The following is a 17,651-nucleotide window of genomic DNA, read 5'->3' on the forward strand; positions in this document are numbered from 1 at the left end:
GTCATGTGCCCCCACATATAATGCCCCCTGACATGTGCCCCTCACATATACCGTATATGCCGGCGTATAAGACGACCCCCAACTTTCACAGTTAAAATATAGAGTTTGGGATATACTCGCAGTATAAGTCTACCCCTCCTACCGTGATGTACGGTACCTTGTAGTCCCCCCCCCCCATTAGGTAGGCAGTATAGTTCCCCCCACATTAGGTAGGCAGCATGTTCCCCCACAATAGTAGGCAGCTCCCCCACATTAGGTCAGAAGTTCCCCCACAATAGGTCAGCAGCTCCCCCACATTAGGTCATCAGCTCCCCCACATTAGGTCAGCAGCTCCCCCACAATAGTAGGCAGCTCCCGCCACAATAGTAGGCAGCTCCCCCCCACAATAGTTGGCAGTATAGTTCCCCCACAATGGTAGGCAGCTCCCCCCCACAATAGTTGTCAGTATAGTTCCCCCACAATAGTTGGCAGTATAGTTCCCCCACAATAGTTGGCAGTATAGTTCCCCCACAATAGTTGGCAGTATAGTTCCCCCACAATAGTTGGCAGTATAGTCCCCCCACAATGGTAGGCAGCTCCCCCCCCCCCACAGACATACAGCTTCAAGCCATATACAGTGTATGGCTGGAGGCTGTATGTCTGTGTACTGCCCCCCACAGTGTTCCGGTCACCGCTCCTCCGGCCCAGGGTCACCATCTACTGCTATGGCCTATGGACCATAGCAGTAGGTGCCGTGACCGGAGGAGCGGTGACCGGAACACTGAAGATGACATGCCACCGGTCACTTACCAGGCTCCGGCCGGCGCGCGTCTTCCTCCGGTCCTCCTGGTACTCCTGCACCTCAATGGTTGTATGCACGGGACATCACTGCGTACAACCATAGAGAGGTGGAGGATTGCAGGAAGACCGCAGGAGGACCGGAGGAGGATGCGCGGTGGCCGGGGAATGGTAAGTGACCGGCGGACATCCTTATGTCCCGAAAAGATTTTTCAGGACACAGGGATGTCCGGCATAGGAAAACCTATGATTATCTGCCCGGGCCGGCTCCCGTGTGCGGCTGCAGGCGGGGGCCGGCCAGAGCAGGTAAAAACTAATACTGTATACTAAAAACCAGGGGGCCTCCAGCTGTTGTGAAACTACAACTACCAGCATGCCCGGACAGCCTTTGCCGGTCCGGGCATGCTGGGAGTTGTAGTTTCACAACAGCTGGAGGCACCCTGGTTTTTAGTATACAGCAGTGGTCGGCACTATGCGGATGCTGCTGCTCTGCATACAAGGGCCTGATACTAGTATCAGGCCCTTGTATGTTACCAGTGTGCATGGGCGGCCGCCACGGCCCGACCGCACTGCAAGAGCCGCATTAAAGTGTGTGAAGAGCCGCATGTGGCTCGCGAGCCGCAGCTTGCCGACCACTGGTCTAGGGAGGTGTAATAGAGGAGGTGGGAGGAAGACTTAGGAGTCTGAGGGACAGAGAAGCCTGGAGGAGGAAGACAGAGGGGTCTGGAGGAGTATGGGATTCAGCTGAAGGGAAAAGAAACAGTGTGTAGCAGTATTTTTTTTTACGGGCACAGTGTATGGCAGGGTTATATTCAGAGAGTAGAGTGTGGGGTTATATTTAGGTGGCACAGTTTATGGCATTATTATATTCAGGAGGAATAGTATGTCAGGGGTTATATTCAGGGGGCACAGTGTTTGGCATTATTATATTTAGGGGCACAGTGTGTGGCAGTATTGTATTCAGGGGCACAGTGTCTGGCAGGGTTATAATGATTATTGTCTTCACACTGAGGATCAGGATCTACTGACAAAGTGAGGAGCCAATGATGTCTGGGCGTCAGACTCTGCAGAGAAGATATAGCTGGAAGATGTCCTGGTGTCTGGACCAGATGGAGAAGAAAATGAAAAGGACAACAGAGAAGACATCACTCAGGTAACTGATATTGTGCAGTCTGTCTGAATTTCCCATCACTGATGTAGTCACTTGTACTTGTCACTTGTGGTCTGCAGGGATGTGGGGGACAATGTACCCCAATTAGTAGCTCTTTAGCTGTTACAAAACGACAACTCCCATCGTGCCTGAGGGTCTCTAAGCATGATGGGAGTTGTACCTTTGCAACAGCTGAAAAGCCATGTGAAACCAAGGTGATTGGTGGGGGTCCCAGCAGTCGGACTCCCACCAGAAAATGGTCTGCTTAGTCTAAAATGCCAGGGCCTATTTTTGGTCCCAGTCATAGTTACATAGTTACATAGTTACATAGTCAGTACGGTCGAAAAAAGACATATGTCCATCAAGTTCAACCAGGGAATTAAGGGGTAGGGGTGTGGCGCGATATTGGGGAAGGGATGAGATTTTATATTTCTTCATAAGCATTAATGTTATTTTGTTCCAGGAATGTATCTAATCCTGTTTTAAAGCTGTTAATTGTTCCTGCTGTGACCAGTTCCTGAGGTAGACCGTTCCATAAATTCACAGTCCTCACGGTAAAGAAGGCGTGTCGCCCCTTGAGACTAAACTTTTTCTTCTCCAGACGGAGGGAGTGCCCCCTCGTCCTTTGGGGGGGTTTAACCTGGAACAGTTTTTCTCCATATTTTTTGTATGGGCCATTAATATACTTATATACGTTTATCATATCCCCCCTTAAACGTCTCTTCTCAAGACTAAACAATTGTAACTCCTTTAATCGCTCCTCATAGCTAAGATGTTCCATGCCCCATATTAGTTTAGTCGCGCGTCTCTGCACCCTTTCCAACTCCGCAGTGTCCCTCCTATGGACAGGTGCCCAAAACTGAACAGCATATTCCAGGTGAGGCCGTACCAATGCTTTATAAAGGGGGAGTATTATGTCCCTGTCCCTTGAGTCCATGCCTCTTTTGATACATGACAATATCCTGCCGGCTTTGGAAGCAGCAGCCTGACATTGTGCTATTCTGTAGTCTGTGATCTACAAGTACACCCAGATCCTTCTCTACCAGTGACTCTGCCAGTTTAATCCCCCCTAAGACATACGACGCATGCAGGTTATTAGTACCCAGATGCATAACTTTACATTTATCCACATTGAACCTCATTTGCCAAGTGGATGCCCAGACACTTAGTCTATCCAAGTCATCTTGTAACTTATGCACATCCTTTATAGACTGTACTGTGATATCCGGCCCTGGTAGATGCACTCTTCTAGCACTTAAACTATCAACCCATACCCTAGCATAAGTGAGATTAAATAGGTTCATATAAGAGTACGGTCACATATATGACTCTTGCTGTTATATTGCTTACCACTGTATTTTAAAATATCACCTTCAAGAATCCACAGATTACCTTAAAGGGGTACTCCAATGAAAACCTTTTTTCTTTTATATCAACTGGTGGCAGAAAGTTAAACATATTTGTAAATTACTTCTATTAAAAAATCTTAATCCTTCCCGTACTTATTAGCTGCTGAATACTACAGAGGAAATTCTTTTCTTTTTGGAATGCTCTCTGATGACATCAAGAGCACAGTTCTCTCTGCTGACATTATTATAATTATAATAACGCTTTATTCTTTGTTGTCCTTGGTGGGATTTGAACCCAAGTCCCCAGCACTGCAAGGCAGCAGTGCTGACCACTGAGCCACCATGCTGCCTTTAGCAAACATCTGCTATGCATGGCTGCTAAAACGGACAGAGATGTCAGCAGAGAGCACTGTGCTTGTGATGTCATCAGTGTTCTCTGCAAGAAAGGAATTTCCTCTGTAGCATTCAGCAGCTAATAAGTACTGGAAGGATTAAGATTTTTTAATAGAAGTAAATTACAAATATGTTTAACTTTCTGCCACCAGTTGATTTAAAAGAAAAAAGGTTATCACCGGAGTACCCCTTTAAATTACATTGTTAGAACATTGTACTGTTTGAAATGTTATTCAGACTGGTTTAAAGGTTTATCCGATGTTTTGCAAGTACTCATATCCTGCTTGGGCAGAGATATAAATAGATGAAAAAACCCTTACCTAGCCCTGATACCCTGTGGATCCTCTTCAGCTCTGTCTTGTCTCCTGATCTTCAGTCTTCTTCCTGCTTTCTCAGTTGGTGCAGAACCTTCCTGCTCAGCCAATCACTAGCTGAAACGGGACACTACTGCGACCAGTGATTGGTTGACTGGACAGGTCCTGCTCCGAGCGTTCATCTCAAGGGGGATAAGGGCCCCAGCAGGATATACATTTTTGCAAAACATAACCATTTTAAAGTCTATTTGTTTCCATGGGGATAAGCAGTGTCACATGTATGTTTTGACATATTTTCTGTTTATATTTTTTGTGCTGCTTTCCAAAGAATGAACATTGCACTGAAAATTCAAACTCCACAACTTGCATTCTGAATTTTGCACAAGTTTTTTTCCCCCTGCTACACATGTACAGTATGGGGGGTTTGCAAACTCAATCCACCTGTATCATATGGTAAATTGATGCAAACTTTAATGCAGACTGTGCCAAATCCACAACAAAAATGATTACTGCAAGACGGTTCCCCTATTATAATACATCACTGCAAGGCTGTTCCCCCATCATAATACATCACTGTAAGACTGTTTCCCTATCTTAATACATCACTGCAAGATTGTTTCCCTATCTTAATACATCACTGCAAGACTGTTCCCCTATCTTAAAACATCACTGCAAGACTATTCCTTCATCATAATACATCACTGCAAGACTGTTCTCCTATCATAATATATCACTACAAGATGGTCCCCCTCATGGCATAACACCAGCCTAATCATAGTGATCCCTGCCTTCATGTCCATGCTGTAAGCATATGGTTGTACAGGTCACTGCCTCCTGCTGGATCAGCCCTCTTTTCTCCTGCTGCTGTTCTCTTGATCTGATTGGTTGTATGGTATTCTGCCTCCGCCCCTTTTAAACAGAATATATAGAAGAGTACCGTGCACAGTGACTATAAGCTAATTGTGAGCTGGTGACAACAGAAACATGGAAAACATTCTGAAATACTAACTAACCATTTTACGGAGAATCTTTTTATAGATATTATATCCAAACATGGAGCTGGATGACAACAGAGCAGAGTCTGCCGAAGACATGACAGCTGCTGCCACTGCTCCCAAACCAGCGACAGACACGTACAGAGGACATAGGTGTTGCAGGACGATGGGTAGGATCATACTCGCTTCTCCTCTATCATATGGGGTTGGCAACCCATAGCTTGTCTGGTTCCAGTCTACAAAAAAGAACAAAGGGTTAACTGGCTGAAATAATATAATACCGAAGAGAAGCTCTGGGGTCAGGAGTGGTAGGACCACCAGGACCTTCGGAGTGCAACAACACAAAAGAGTGTCCCTGTAGATGTAGGCCGGGGCCCTTTGACATTGAGTTACCAGTCTCAGCCACTGGGTTGACCACCAATGCAGTCCATAGATTAAAAAGCTATAGTGGAGGCCACATGGTTATAATATTGAAGAAGGATGTTGTTGTTAACTTTTACCTGTAGAGGCCGCTACAGCTCCAACTAGCACAGACGGGATTGCCAACACCACACATCCCACCGCACCAAGAGCAGATGTTACCTTTGCTTGAGTTGTAGTAGAAGCAGATAAGACTCTCTGGAAATATATCTGCCATGCAATACTGCCGAGACCCTAAAGAATAAAATAAGAATACACATGAATATATTTCCCACAACTAATGGAGTCCACCTAGATTTCCTGGCAAATATAGTCCAAGTGAAAAAGCCATTGAGTGCATAGACGATGCATGTAACAGTGCTAAATAATGTCCAAATAAAAGAGCAATGGAGGGTGGATATAACATTGCCAAATGTCCAAATAAGAGAGCCATAAAGATAGCATATAACAGTGCAGAATAGTGTCCAAATAAGAGAGGAATAGAGAGTGGATAAAACAGTGCCAAATGTCCAAATAACAGAGCCATAAAGATAGCATATTACAGTGCCAAATAGTGTCTAAATAACAGAACCGCAGAGGAGGCATGTTATGGTAAATAGAGCCATAGAGAGTGCATATAACAGTGCCAAATAGAGTCCAAATAACAGAGGAATAGAGGGTGCATATACCAGTGCCAAATAATATCCAAATAACTGAGGAATAGCAAGTGCATATAACAGTGCCAAATAAAATTCAAATAACAGAGCAATAGAGGGTGCATATAACAGTGCCGAATAATATCCAAATACATGAGGAATAGAGAGTGCATATAACATTGGCACGTAACATATAAATAACAGAGCAATACAGGGTACATATAACAGTGCCAAATAGTGTCCAAATAACAGAGGAATAGAGAGTGCATATACCAGTGCCAAATAATATCCAAATAACAGAGGAATAGAGGGTGCATATAACAGTGTCAAATAACATATAAATAACAGAGCAATACAGGGTACATATAACAGTGCCAAATAGTGTCCAAATAACAGATGAATAGAGGGTGCATAAAACAGTGCCAAATAATATCCAAATACATGAGGAATAGAGAGTGCATATAACATTGGCAGGTAACATATAAATAACAGAGCAATACAGGGTACATATAACAGTGCCAAATAATGTCAAAATAACAGAAGAATAGAGGGTGCATATAACAGTGCCAAATAATATCCAAATAACAGAGGAATAGAGGGTGCATATACCAGTGCCAAATAATATCCAAATAACTGAGGAATAGCAAGTGCATATAACAGTGCCAAATAAAATTCAAATAACAGAGCAATAGAGGGTGCATATAACAGTGCCGAATAATATCCAAATACATGAGGAATAGAGAGTGCATATAACATTGGCACGTAACATATAAATAACAGAGCAATACAGGGTACATATAACAGTGCCAAATAGTGTCCAAATAACAGAGGAATAGAGGGTGCATATACCAGTGCCAAATAATATCCAAATAACAGAGGAATAGTCAGTGCATATAACAGTGCCAAATAATATCCAAATAACAGAGGAATAGAGGGTGCATATAACAGTGCCAAAAAATATCCAAATAACAGAGAAATAGAGCATGCATATAACAGTGCCAAATAACATATAAATAACAGAGCAATACAGGGTACATATAACAGTGCCAAATAGTGTCCAAATAACAGATGAATAGAGGGTGCATAAAACAGTGCCAAATAATATCCAAATACATGAGGAATAGAGAGTGCATATAACAGTGTCAGGTAACATATAAATAACAGAGCAATACAGGGTTCATATAACAGTGCCAAATAATGTCAAAATAACAGAAGAATAGAGGGTGCATATAACAGTGCCAAATAATATCCAAATAACAGAGAAATGGTGAGTGCACGTAACAGTGCCAAATAATATCCAAATAACAGAGGAATAGAAGGTGCATATAACAGTGCTAAATAATATCCAAATAACAGAGGAATAGAGGGTGCATATAACAGTGCCAAATAATATCCAAATAATAGAGGAATAGAGAATGCATATAGCAGTGTCAAATAATATATAAATAACAGAGGAATAGAGAATGCATATAACAGTGTCAAATAATATATAAATAACAGAGGAATAGAGAATGCATATAACAGTGTCAAATAAAATATAAAAAACAGAAATATAGGGTACATATAACAGTGCCAAATATTGTCAAAATAACAAAGCAATATAGTAGCATATAACAGTGCCAAATATTATCCAAATTACAGATTAATAGAGGGTGCAAATAACAGTGCTAAATAATGTCCAAATAATGGTTACAAATAACAGAGGAATAGAGAATGCATATAACAGTGCCAAATAGCATATAAATAACAGAGCAATACAGGGTTCATATAACAGTGCCAAATAATATCTAAATAAAAGAGGAATAGTCAGTGCATATAACAGTGCCAAATAATATCCAAATAACAGAGGAATAGTGAGTGCATATAACAGCACCAAATAATATCCAAATAACAGAGGAATAGAGGATACATATAACAGTGCCAAATAATATCCATATAACAGAGCAATACAGGGTACATATAACAGTGCCAAATAATGTCAAAATAACAGAAGAATAGAGGGTGCATATAACAGTGCCAAATAATATCCAAATAACAGAAAAATAGAGAATGCATATAACAGTGCCAAATAACATATAAATAACAGAGCATTACAGTGTACATATAACAGTGCCAAATAATGTCAAAATAACAGAAGAATAGAGGGTGCATATAACAGTGCCAAATAATATCCAAATAACAGAAAAATAGAGAATGCATATAACAGTGCCAAATAACATATAAATAACAGAGCAATACAGGGTACATATAACAGTGCCAAATAATATCCAAATAACAGAGGAATAGTCAGTGCATATAAGAGTGCCAAATGATACCAAATAACTATAACGCCGAGCGCTCCGGGTCCCGCTGCTTCCCTGGAGCGCTCGCAGCGTTACTCTGCCTGCAGCGCTCCGGCCGGCGCTGCTGACCGAGAGCGCTGCTACCCTGTCACCGGAGGGGATGCGATCCGCTGGACGAGACGTGCCAGCTCACGGATCGCATCCCATGTCTCTTCTCACCTGCTCCGTCCTTCCTCTGTCCCAGCCCGGCGCGCGCGGCCCCGCTCTCTAGGGCGTGCGCGCGCCGGCTCTCTGAAATTTAAAGGGCCAGTGCACCACTAATTGGTGCCTGGCCCAATCTAGTCCAATTGCTGTTTTCCCTATAAAACATCACTTCCCCTTCCTGTCCCTGCCGGATCTTGTTGCCTGGTGCCTAGTGAAAGCGTTCCAGTGTGTCCTTGCCTGTGTTTCCAGAATCTCTGCTGTTGCCCCTGACTACAAACCTTGCCGCCTGCCCTGACCTTTCTGCTACGTTTGACCTTGCCTTGCCTTGTCCTTTTGTACCACGCCATCTCAGCCGCCAGAGAGGTTGAGTCGCTACCGGGTGGAACGACCTGGGGGTTACCTGCCGCAGCAAGTCCATCCCGCTTTGCTGCGGGCTCTGGTGAATACCAGTAACCCCTTAGACTCCATTCCCCTGGTACGGCCCACGCCATCACCTCTCTGGTACAGAGGATCCACTCCCAGTGTCCCCACCCTCCGCCAACCTGGATCCTGACAGTAACAGAGGAATAGTGAGTGCATATAACAGTGCCAAATAATATACAAATAACAGAGGAATAGAGGATACATATAACAGTGCCAAATAATATCCATATAACAGAGCAATACAGGGTACGTATAACAGTGCCAAATAATATCCAAATAACAGAGGAATAGAGGGTGCACATAAGAATGCCAAATAATATCCAAATAACAGAGGAATAGAGAATGCATATAACAGTGCCAAATAACATAAATAACAGAGCAATACAGGGTACATATAACAGTGCCAAATAATATCCAAATAACAGAGGAATAGTGAGTGCATATAACAGTGCAAAAAAATATCCAAATAAATGAAGAATAGAGGGTGCATATAACAGTGCCAAATAATATCCAAATAAATGAAGAATAGAGGGTGCATATAACAGTGCCGAGTAATATCCAAATAACAGAAAAATAGAGGGTGCATATAACAGTGCATAATAATATCCAAATAACAGAGGAATAGAGAATGTGCATAACAGTGCCAAATTATATCCAAATAACAGAAGAATAGAGAGTGCATATAACAGTGCCAAATAACATATAAATAACAGAGCAATACAGGGTACATATAACAGTGACAAATAATGTCAAAATAACAGAGAAATAGTCAGTGCTTATAAGAGTGCCAAATAATACCAAATAACAGAGGAACAGTGAGTGCATATAACAGTGCCAAATAATATCCAAATAACTGAGGAATAGAGGATACATATAACAGTGCCAAATAATATCCATATAACAGAGCAATACAGGGTACGTATAACAGTGCCAAATAATATCCAAATAACAGAGGAATAGAGGGTGCACATAAGAATGCCAAATAATATCCAAATAACAGAGGAATAGAGAATGCATATAACAGTGCCAAATAACATAAATAACAGAGCAATACAGGGTACATATAACAGTGCCAAATAATATCCAAATAACAGAGGAATAGTGAGTGCATATAACAGTGCAAAAAAATATCCAAATAAATGAAGAATAGAGGGTGCATATAACAGTGCCAAATAATATCCAAATAAATGAAGAATAGAGGGTGCATATAACAGTGCCGAGTAATATCCAAATAACAGAAAAATAGAGGGTGCATATAACAGTGCATAATAATATCCAAATAACAGAGGAATAGAGAATGTGCATAACAGTGCCAAATTATATCCAAATAACAGAAGAATAGAGAGTGCATATAACAGTGCCAAATAACATATAAATAACAGAGCAATACAGGGTACATATAACAGTGACAAATAATGTCAAAATAACAGAGAAATAGTCAGTGCTTATAAGAGTGCCAAATAATACCAAATAACAGAGGAACAGTGAGTGCATATAACAGTGCCAAATAATATCCAAATAACTGAGGAATAGAGGATACATATAACAGTGCCAAATAATATCCATATAACAGAGCAATACAGGGTACGTATAACAGTGCCAAATAATATCCAAATAACAGAGGAATAGAGGGTGCACATAAGAATGCCAAATAATATCCAAATAACAGAGGAATAGAGAATGCATATAATAGTGCCAAATAACATAAATAACAGAGCAATACAGGGTACATATAACAGTGCCAAATAATATCCAAATAACAGAGGAATAGTGAGTGCATATAACAGTGCAAAAAAATATCCAAATGACAGAGGAATAGTGAGTGCATATAACAGTGCAAAAAAATATCCAAATGACAGAGGAATACAGGGTACATATAACAGTGCCAAATAATATCCAAATAAATGAAGAATAGAGGGTGCATATAACAGTGCCGGGTAATATCCAAATAACAGAAAAATAGAGGGTGCATATAACAGTGCATAATAATATCCAAATAACAGAGGAATAGAGAATGTACATAACAGTGCCAAATTATATCCAAATAACAGAAGAATAGAGAGTGCATATAACAGTGCCAAATAACATATAAAGAACAGAGCAATACAGGGTACATATAACAGTGACAAATAATGTCAAAATAACAGAGAAATAGTCAGTGCTTATAAGAGTGCCAAATAATACCAAATAACAGAGGAACAGTGAGTGCATATAACAGTGCCAAATAATATCCAAATAACTGAGGAATAGAGGGTGCATATAACAGTGCCAAATAATATCCAAATAACTGAGGAATAGCAAGTGCATATAATAGTGCCAAATAATATCCAAATAACAGAGGAATAGAGAATGCATATAACAGTGCCAAATAATATCCAAATAACAGAGGAATAGAGAATGCATATAACAGTGTCAAACAATATATAAATAACAGCAATATAGGGTACATATAACAGGGCCAAATATTGTCAAAATAACATAGCAATATAGTAGCATATAACAGTGCCAAATATTATCCAAATTACAAATTAATAGAGGGTGCAAATAACAGTGCTAAATAATGTCCAAATAATGGTTACAAGCACTGGGGCAGAATTACTGTTGCAAATGCTCCATTACATTGGGGTAAAATATCTGTATCTATACCACAGCAGTACACCGGGAGATGTGTTTAAATGATTCCTTAATATATTCTGTGCAGGCCCGGTTCTGCCATTAGGCAAACCAAGCGTTCGCTTGAGGGCGCAAGGACTCCGCAGCCGACGGGGAGTGCTTTAAGTGGTCCGGAAGGCGGCGGTACTCAGTACCGCCACTTCAACAAATGCCTATTGACAGTACCAGCACTTTTAGCGTACCGGAACGCTAATTAGCACTTTTTTTTTTAAATTTCCCGCCCCGGCCTGCGCGCCTGTGACTCACGGCGCGCAGGGAAGTATCTGTGTGCTTTGCTGTGCGTGCGCACACAGCGTCCCCCTGTATATCCCTTCGTCTCCTCTACACCCCTCTGCCACCCATGTACACTCCTCTACACCTCTCTGTCATCCATGTACACTCCTCTACACCCCTCTGCCACCCATGTACACTCCTCTACACCCCTCTGTCACCCATGTACACTCCTCTACACCCCTCTGTCACCCATGTACACTCCTCTACACCCCTCTGCCACCCATGTACACTCCTCCACACCCCTCTGTCACGCATGTCCTTTACACCCCTCTGTCACCCATGTACACTTCTCTACACCCCTGTCACCCATGTACACTCCTCTACACCCCTCTGCCACCCATGTACACTCCTCTACACCCCTCTGACACCCATGTACACTCCTCTACACCCCTCTGTCACGCATGTACACTCCTCTACACCCCTCTGTCACCCATGCACACTCCTCTACACCCCTGTCACCCATGTACACTCCTCTACACCCCTCTGCCACCCATGTACACTCCTCTACACCTCTCTGTCACCCATGTACATTCCTCTACACCCCTCTGCCACCCATGTACACTCCTCTACACCCCTCTGTCACCCATGTACACTCCTCTACACCCCTTTGTCACCCATGTACACTCCTCTACACCCCTCTGTCACCCATGTACACTCCTTACACCCCTGTCACCCATGTACACTCCTCTACACTCCTCTGCCACCCATGTACACTCCTCTACACCCCTCTGTCACCCATGTACACTCCTCTACACTCCTCTGTCACCCATGTACACTCCTCTACACCCCTCTGTCACCCATGTACACTCCTCTACACCCCTCTGTCACCCATGTACACTCCTCTACACCCCTCTGTCACCCATGTACACTCCTCTACACCCCTCTGTCACCCATGTACACTCCTCTACACCCCTCTGTCACCCATGTACACTCCTCTACACTCCTCTGTCACCCATGTACACTCCTCTACACCCCTCTGTCACCCATGTACACTCCTCTACACCCCTCTGTCACCCATGTACACTCCTTTACACCTCTCTGTCACCCATGTACACTCCTCTACACCCCTCTGTCACCCATGTACACTCCTCTACACTCCTCTGTCACCCATGTACACTCCTCTACACCCCTCTGTCACCCATGTACACTCCTCTACACCCCTCTGTCACCCATGTACACTCCTCTACACCCCTCTGTCACCCATGTACACTCCTCTACACCCCTCTGTCACCCATGTACACTCCTCTACACCCCTCTGTCACCCATGTACACTCCTCTACACTCCTCTGTCACCCATGTACACTCCTCTACACCCCTCTGTCACCCATGTACACTCCTCTACACCCCTCTGTCACCCATGTACACTCCTTTACACCTCTCTGTCACCCATGTACACTCCTCTACACCCCTCTGTCACCCATGTACACTCCTCTACACCCCTCTGTCACCCATGTACACTCCTCTGCACCCCTCTGTCACCCATGTACACTCCTCTACACCCCTCTGTCACCCATGTACACTTTTGTACACCCCTTTACACCTATACACCCCTGTATTCCTCTCCACTAAAAGGGGAATCTGAAGACTGATGCTGATAAAGTGCTGAGCCTAATTGATTTGTTTTGCAGGTTTAATGGTGAAGAATTGTGGCTGGAAGAAACTGTGATGATGGCCCGGACCAGATAGAGAAGAGAACGGCACTGATTAGAGAAGACGTCATTTGTGAGTTGCTGCATAAAGCAGCACTGTAAACTACACACCCACAGATAAATAGATATTGGAGGAGATTTATCAAAACCTGTCCAGAGGAAAAGTTGCCCACTTGCCCATAGCAACCAATCAGATCACTTCTTTCATTTTTAACAAGGCCTCTGAAAAATGAAAGAAGTGATCTGATTGGTTGCTGTGGGCAACTCAGAAACTTTTCCTCCTGACAGATTTTGATAAATCTCCCCCGTTGTGCATTGCCTAATCCTTTTTTTTTTTTCTTGTCAACTTCGGTAGGGGTGCCCGGTGAAAATTTTTTTTTCCCGCGGTGTGCCTCGAACCGAAAGTATACAGATATCACTGTGTTATCTGTGGTGTTACATAGGACTGAACTACAGGTCACATCTGCTACATTATCTGTACTCAGAGAGTTATCATTGTGTTATATGTGGTGTTACATAGGACTGCAGGTCACATCTACTACATTATCTGTACTCATAGTTATCACTGTGTTATCTGTGGTGTTACATAGGAAATAATTTAAAGAAACATATATGCAAGGGAGGTGGGGGCGCAGGATGGACTGCAGGTTTGGGGGGGGGGGGGCACCAAAATGGAGCTTCGCTTGTGTAGGCAGAAATCCTTGCACCGGCCCTGATTCTGTGGTATACCTATAGACTTCCATTGTGTATAAGACCTGTTTTTGTCCCTTGTACGTTTGTGTACAATTTTTTTGTGAAATAGAAAACTTCTGCATGCACTACTTTTCTGTTTCACAAAAAAAAACCCTATGCTGTGGTATACATTTTTTCCCCATAGAAGTAAATAAGTGACGCATGGTGTGGTTCTGTATGGTACTGTGTGGTATATGCCTTTTTTGTTTAGTTTTTTTTGCTTGTTTTACAGCTTTTACATAGCTCAACTTATTAACAAAAAAATGTATATGCTTAAAAGTTATGTAAACAATTACAAACGTATACTACAAACAAAAAAACGTGTACCAAAAAAAGTATGCAATTTGAGCCAAATTGTTTTTGTTTGTGGTGGTATACCACACAGGCGGTCAAGAACATCACTGAGTAGTAGTTTGTTCTTAAAAAGGTTTCTCTGTTTTCATGTGCACTAAAGGAATTTGAGAGACTAAACTTACCAGATACAAAACATCATCTATCCATATTCCTATATATTGTATATCGATTTTTCCCAGCCAGGGCTCCTGAAATACTTCTTGAACAGCTGTGTCAGCAATATTTACAGAAGCAGAGTTCAGAAGTGCAAATGGTATACAAATCCACTGTAGATTGGAACATACAAGATAAAGACAAACAAATATGTTAAATGCAAACCAATGAACAAAATATAACTATACTGCCGACCTACATACCGGAATATAACTACTATTATACTACCTCCTATGTACAAGAATATAACTACTATAAAACTACTCCGATATGCAGGAATATAACTACTTTAATACTGCCTCCTATATACAAGAATATAACTACTATAATACTGCTCCTATATACAAGAATATAACTACTATAATACTGCTCCTATATACAAGAATATAACTACTATAATACTGCCTCCTATATACAAGAATATAACTACTATAATACTGCTCCTATATACAATAATATAACTACTATAATACTGCTCCTATATACAAGAATATAACTACTATAATACTGCTCCTATATACAAGAATATAACTACTATAATACTGCTCCTACATACAAGAATATAACTACTATAATACTGCTCCTATATACAAGAATATAACTACTATAATACTGCTCCTATATACAAGAATATAACTACTATAATACTGCCTCCTATATACAAGAATATAACTACTATAATACTGCTCCTATATACAATTATATAACTACTACAATACTGCTCCTATATACAAGAATATAACTACTATAATACTGCTCCTACATACAAGAATATAACTACTATAATACTGCTCCTATATACAAGAATATAACTACTATAATACTGCTCCTATATAAAAGAATATAACTACTATAATACTGCCTCCTATATACAAGAATATAACTACTATAATACTGCTCCTACATACAAGAATATAACTACTATAATACTGCTCCTATATACAAGAATATAACTACTATAATACTGCTTCCTATATACAAGAATATAACTACTATAATACTGCTCCTACATACAAGAATATAACTACTATAATACTAATCCTATGTACTAGAATATAACTACTATAATACTGCTCCTACATACAAGAATATAACTACTATAATACTAATCCTATGTACTAGAATATAACTACTATAATACTGTTCCTATATACAAGAATATAACTACTATAATACTGCTCCCTATATACAAGAATATAACTACTATAATACTGCTCCTATATACAAGAATATAACTACTATAATACTGCTCATATATACAAGAATATAACTACTATAATACTGCTCCTACATACAACAATTATAACTACTATAATACTGCTCCTATGTACAAGAATATAACTACTATAATACTGCTCCCTATATACAAGAATATAACTACTATAATACTGCTCCCTATATACAAGAATATAGCTACTATAATACTGCTCCTATATACAAGAATATAACTACTATAATACTGCTCATATATACAAGAATATAACTACTATAATACTGTTCCTATATACAAGAATATAACTACTATAATACTGCTCCCTATATACAAGAATATAACTACTATAATACTGCTCCTATATACAAGAATATAACTACTATAATACTGCTCCTATATACAAGAACATAACTATTATAATACTACTCCTATATACAAGAATATAACTACTATAATACTGCTCCCTATATACAAGAATATAACTACTATAATACTGCTCCTATATACAAGAATATAACTACTATAATACTGCTCCTATATACAAGAACATAACTATTATAATAGTACTCCTATGTACTATGTCTATGTAAGAATAGAACTATTATGGGGGAGATTTATCTTTATTAAAACCTGTGTAGAGAAAAAGTTCACCCGTTGCTATAGGTGACAGTATGGTGACATCAGCTGACAGTTGTTGACATTCATCCAGAACAGTTGTTCATAAAAATAAAAAATTTAAATGTAAAATTTCGTTTGCACAGCCCACTGTTCCAAAGATCTTTCAAACGCCAGTGGGGTGTAAATGCTCACTGCACCCCTTATTACATTCCGTGAGGGGTATAGTTTCCAAAATGGGGTCACATGTGTCACGATTTGGCTGGCTGGAGGTGGATCCTCTGTGCCAGAGAGGGATTGGCGTGGACCGTGTCGGTGGACCGGTTCTAAGTTGCTACTGGTATTCACCAGAGCCCGCCGCAAAGCGGGATGGTCTTGCAGCGGCGGTAGCAACCAGGTCGTATCCACCGGCAACGGCTCAACCTCTCTGACTGCTGAGATAAGCGCGGTACAAGGGAGTAGACAAGAGCAAGGTCGGACGTAGCAGAAGGTCAGGGCAGGCAGCAAGGATCGTAGTCAGGGGCAACGGCAGGAGGTCTGGAACACAGGCTAGGAACACACAAGGAAACGCTTTCACTGGCACAATGGCAACAAGATCCGGCGAGGGAGTGCAGGGGAAGTGAGGTATAAATAGGGAGTGCACAAGTGAGGATACTGATCAGGCCTGCTGCGCCAATCAGTGGCGCAGTGGCCCTTTAAATCGCAGAGACCTGGCGCGCGCGCGCCCTAAGGAGCGGGGCCGCGCGCGCCGGGACAACACAGACGGGGAACAGGTCAGGTACGGGTGCCGAGATGCGCATCGCGAGCGGGCGCGTCCCGCATTGCGAATCGCATCCCGGCTGGGAGCAATATCGCAGCGCACCCGGTCAGCAGGTCTGACCGGGGCGCTGTGAATAAGAGAACGCTGCGAGCGCTCCGGGGAGGAGCGGGGACCCGGAGCGCTCGGCGTAACAGTACCCCCCCCCCCTTGGGTCTCCCCCTCTTCTTGGAGCCTGAGAACCTGAGGATAAGACTTTTGTCCAGAATGTTGTCCTCAGGTTCCCAAGA

At 41.7% G+C, this 17,651-nt stretch overlaps 1 protein-coding gene across 1 annotated transcript in view; it reads right to left on the bottom strand.

The window, feature by feature from the left end:
* LOC130357599 (high-affinity choline transporter 1-like) overlaps window positions 1-17,651 on the bottom strand; it is a 76,535-nt gene that overhangs the window by 2,813 nt on the left and 56,071 nt on the right. Inside the window, exons 5-7 of the mRNA XM_056560318.1 lie at window positions 14,746-14,889; window positions 5,479-5,632; window positions 4,997-5,214 (exon numbers count right to left, since the gene is read on the bottom strand). Coding sequence (XP_056416293.1) covers window positions 4,997-5,214; window positions 5,479-5,632; window positions 14,746-14,889 — 516 coding nt within the window. The remainder of the gene's footprint in view (window positions 1-4,996; window positions 5,215-5,478; window positions 5,633-14,745; window positions 14,890-17,651) is intronic.

Source organism: Hyla sarda, chromosome 2, assembly GCF_029499605.1.
Source record: "Hyla sarda isolate aHylSar1 chromosome 2, aHylSar1.hap1, whole genome shotgun sequence".
Taxonomy (NCBI): domain Eukaryota; kingdom Metazoa; phylum Chordata; class Amphibia; order Anura; family Hylidae; genus Hyla; species Hyla sarda.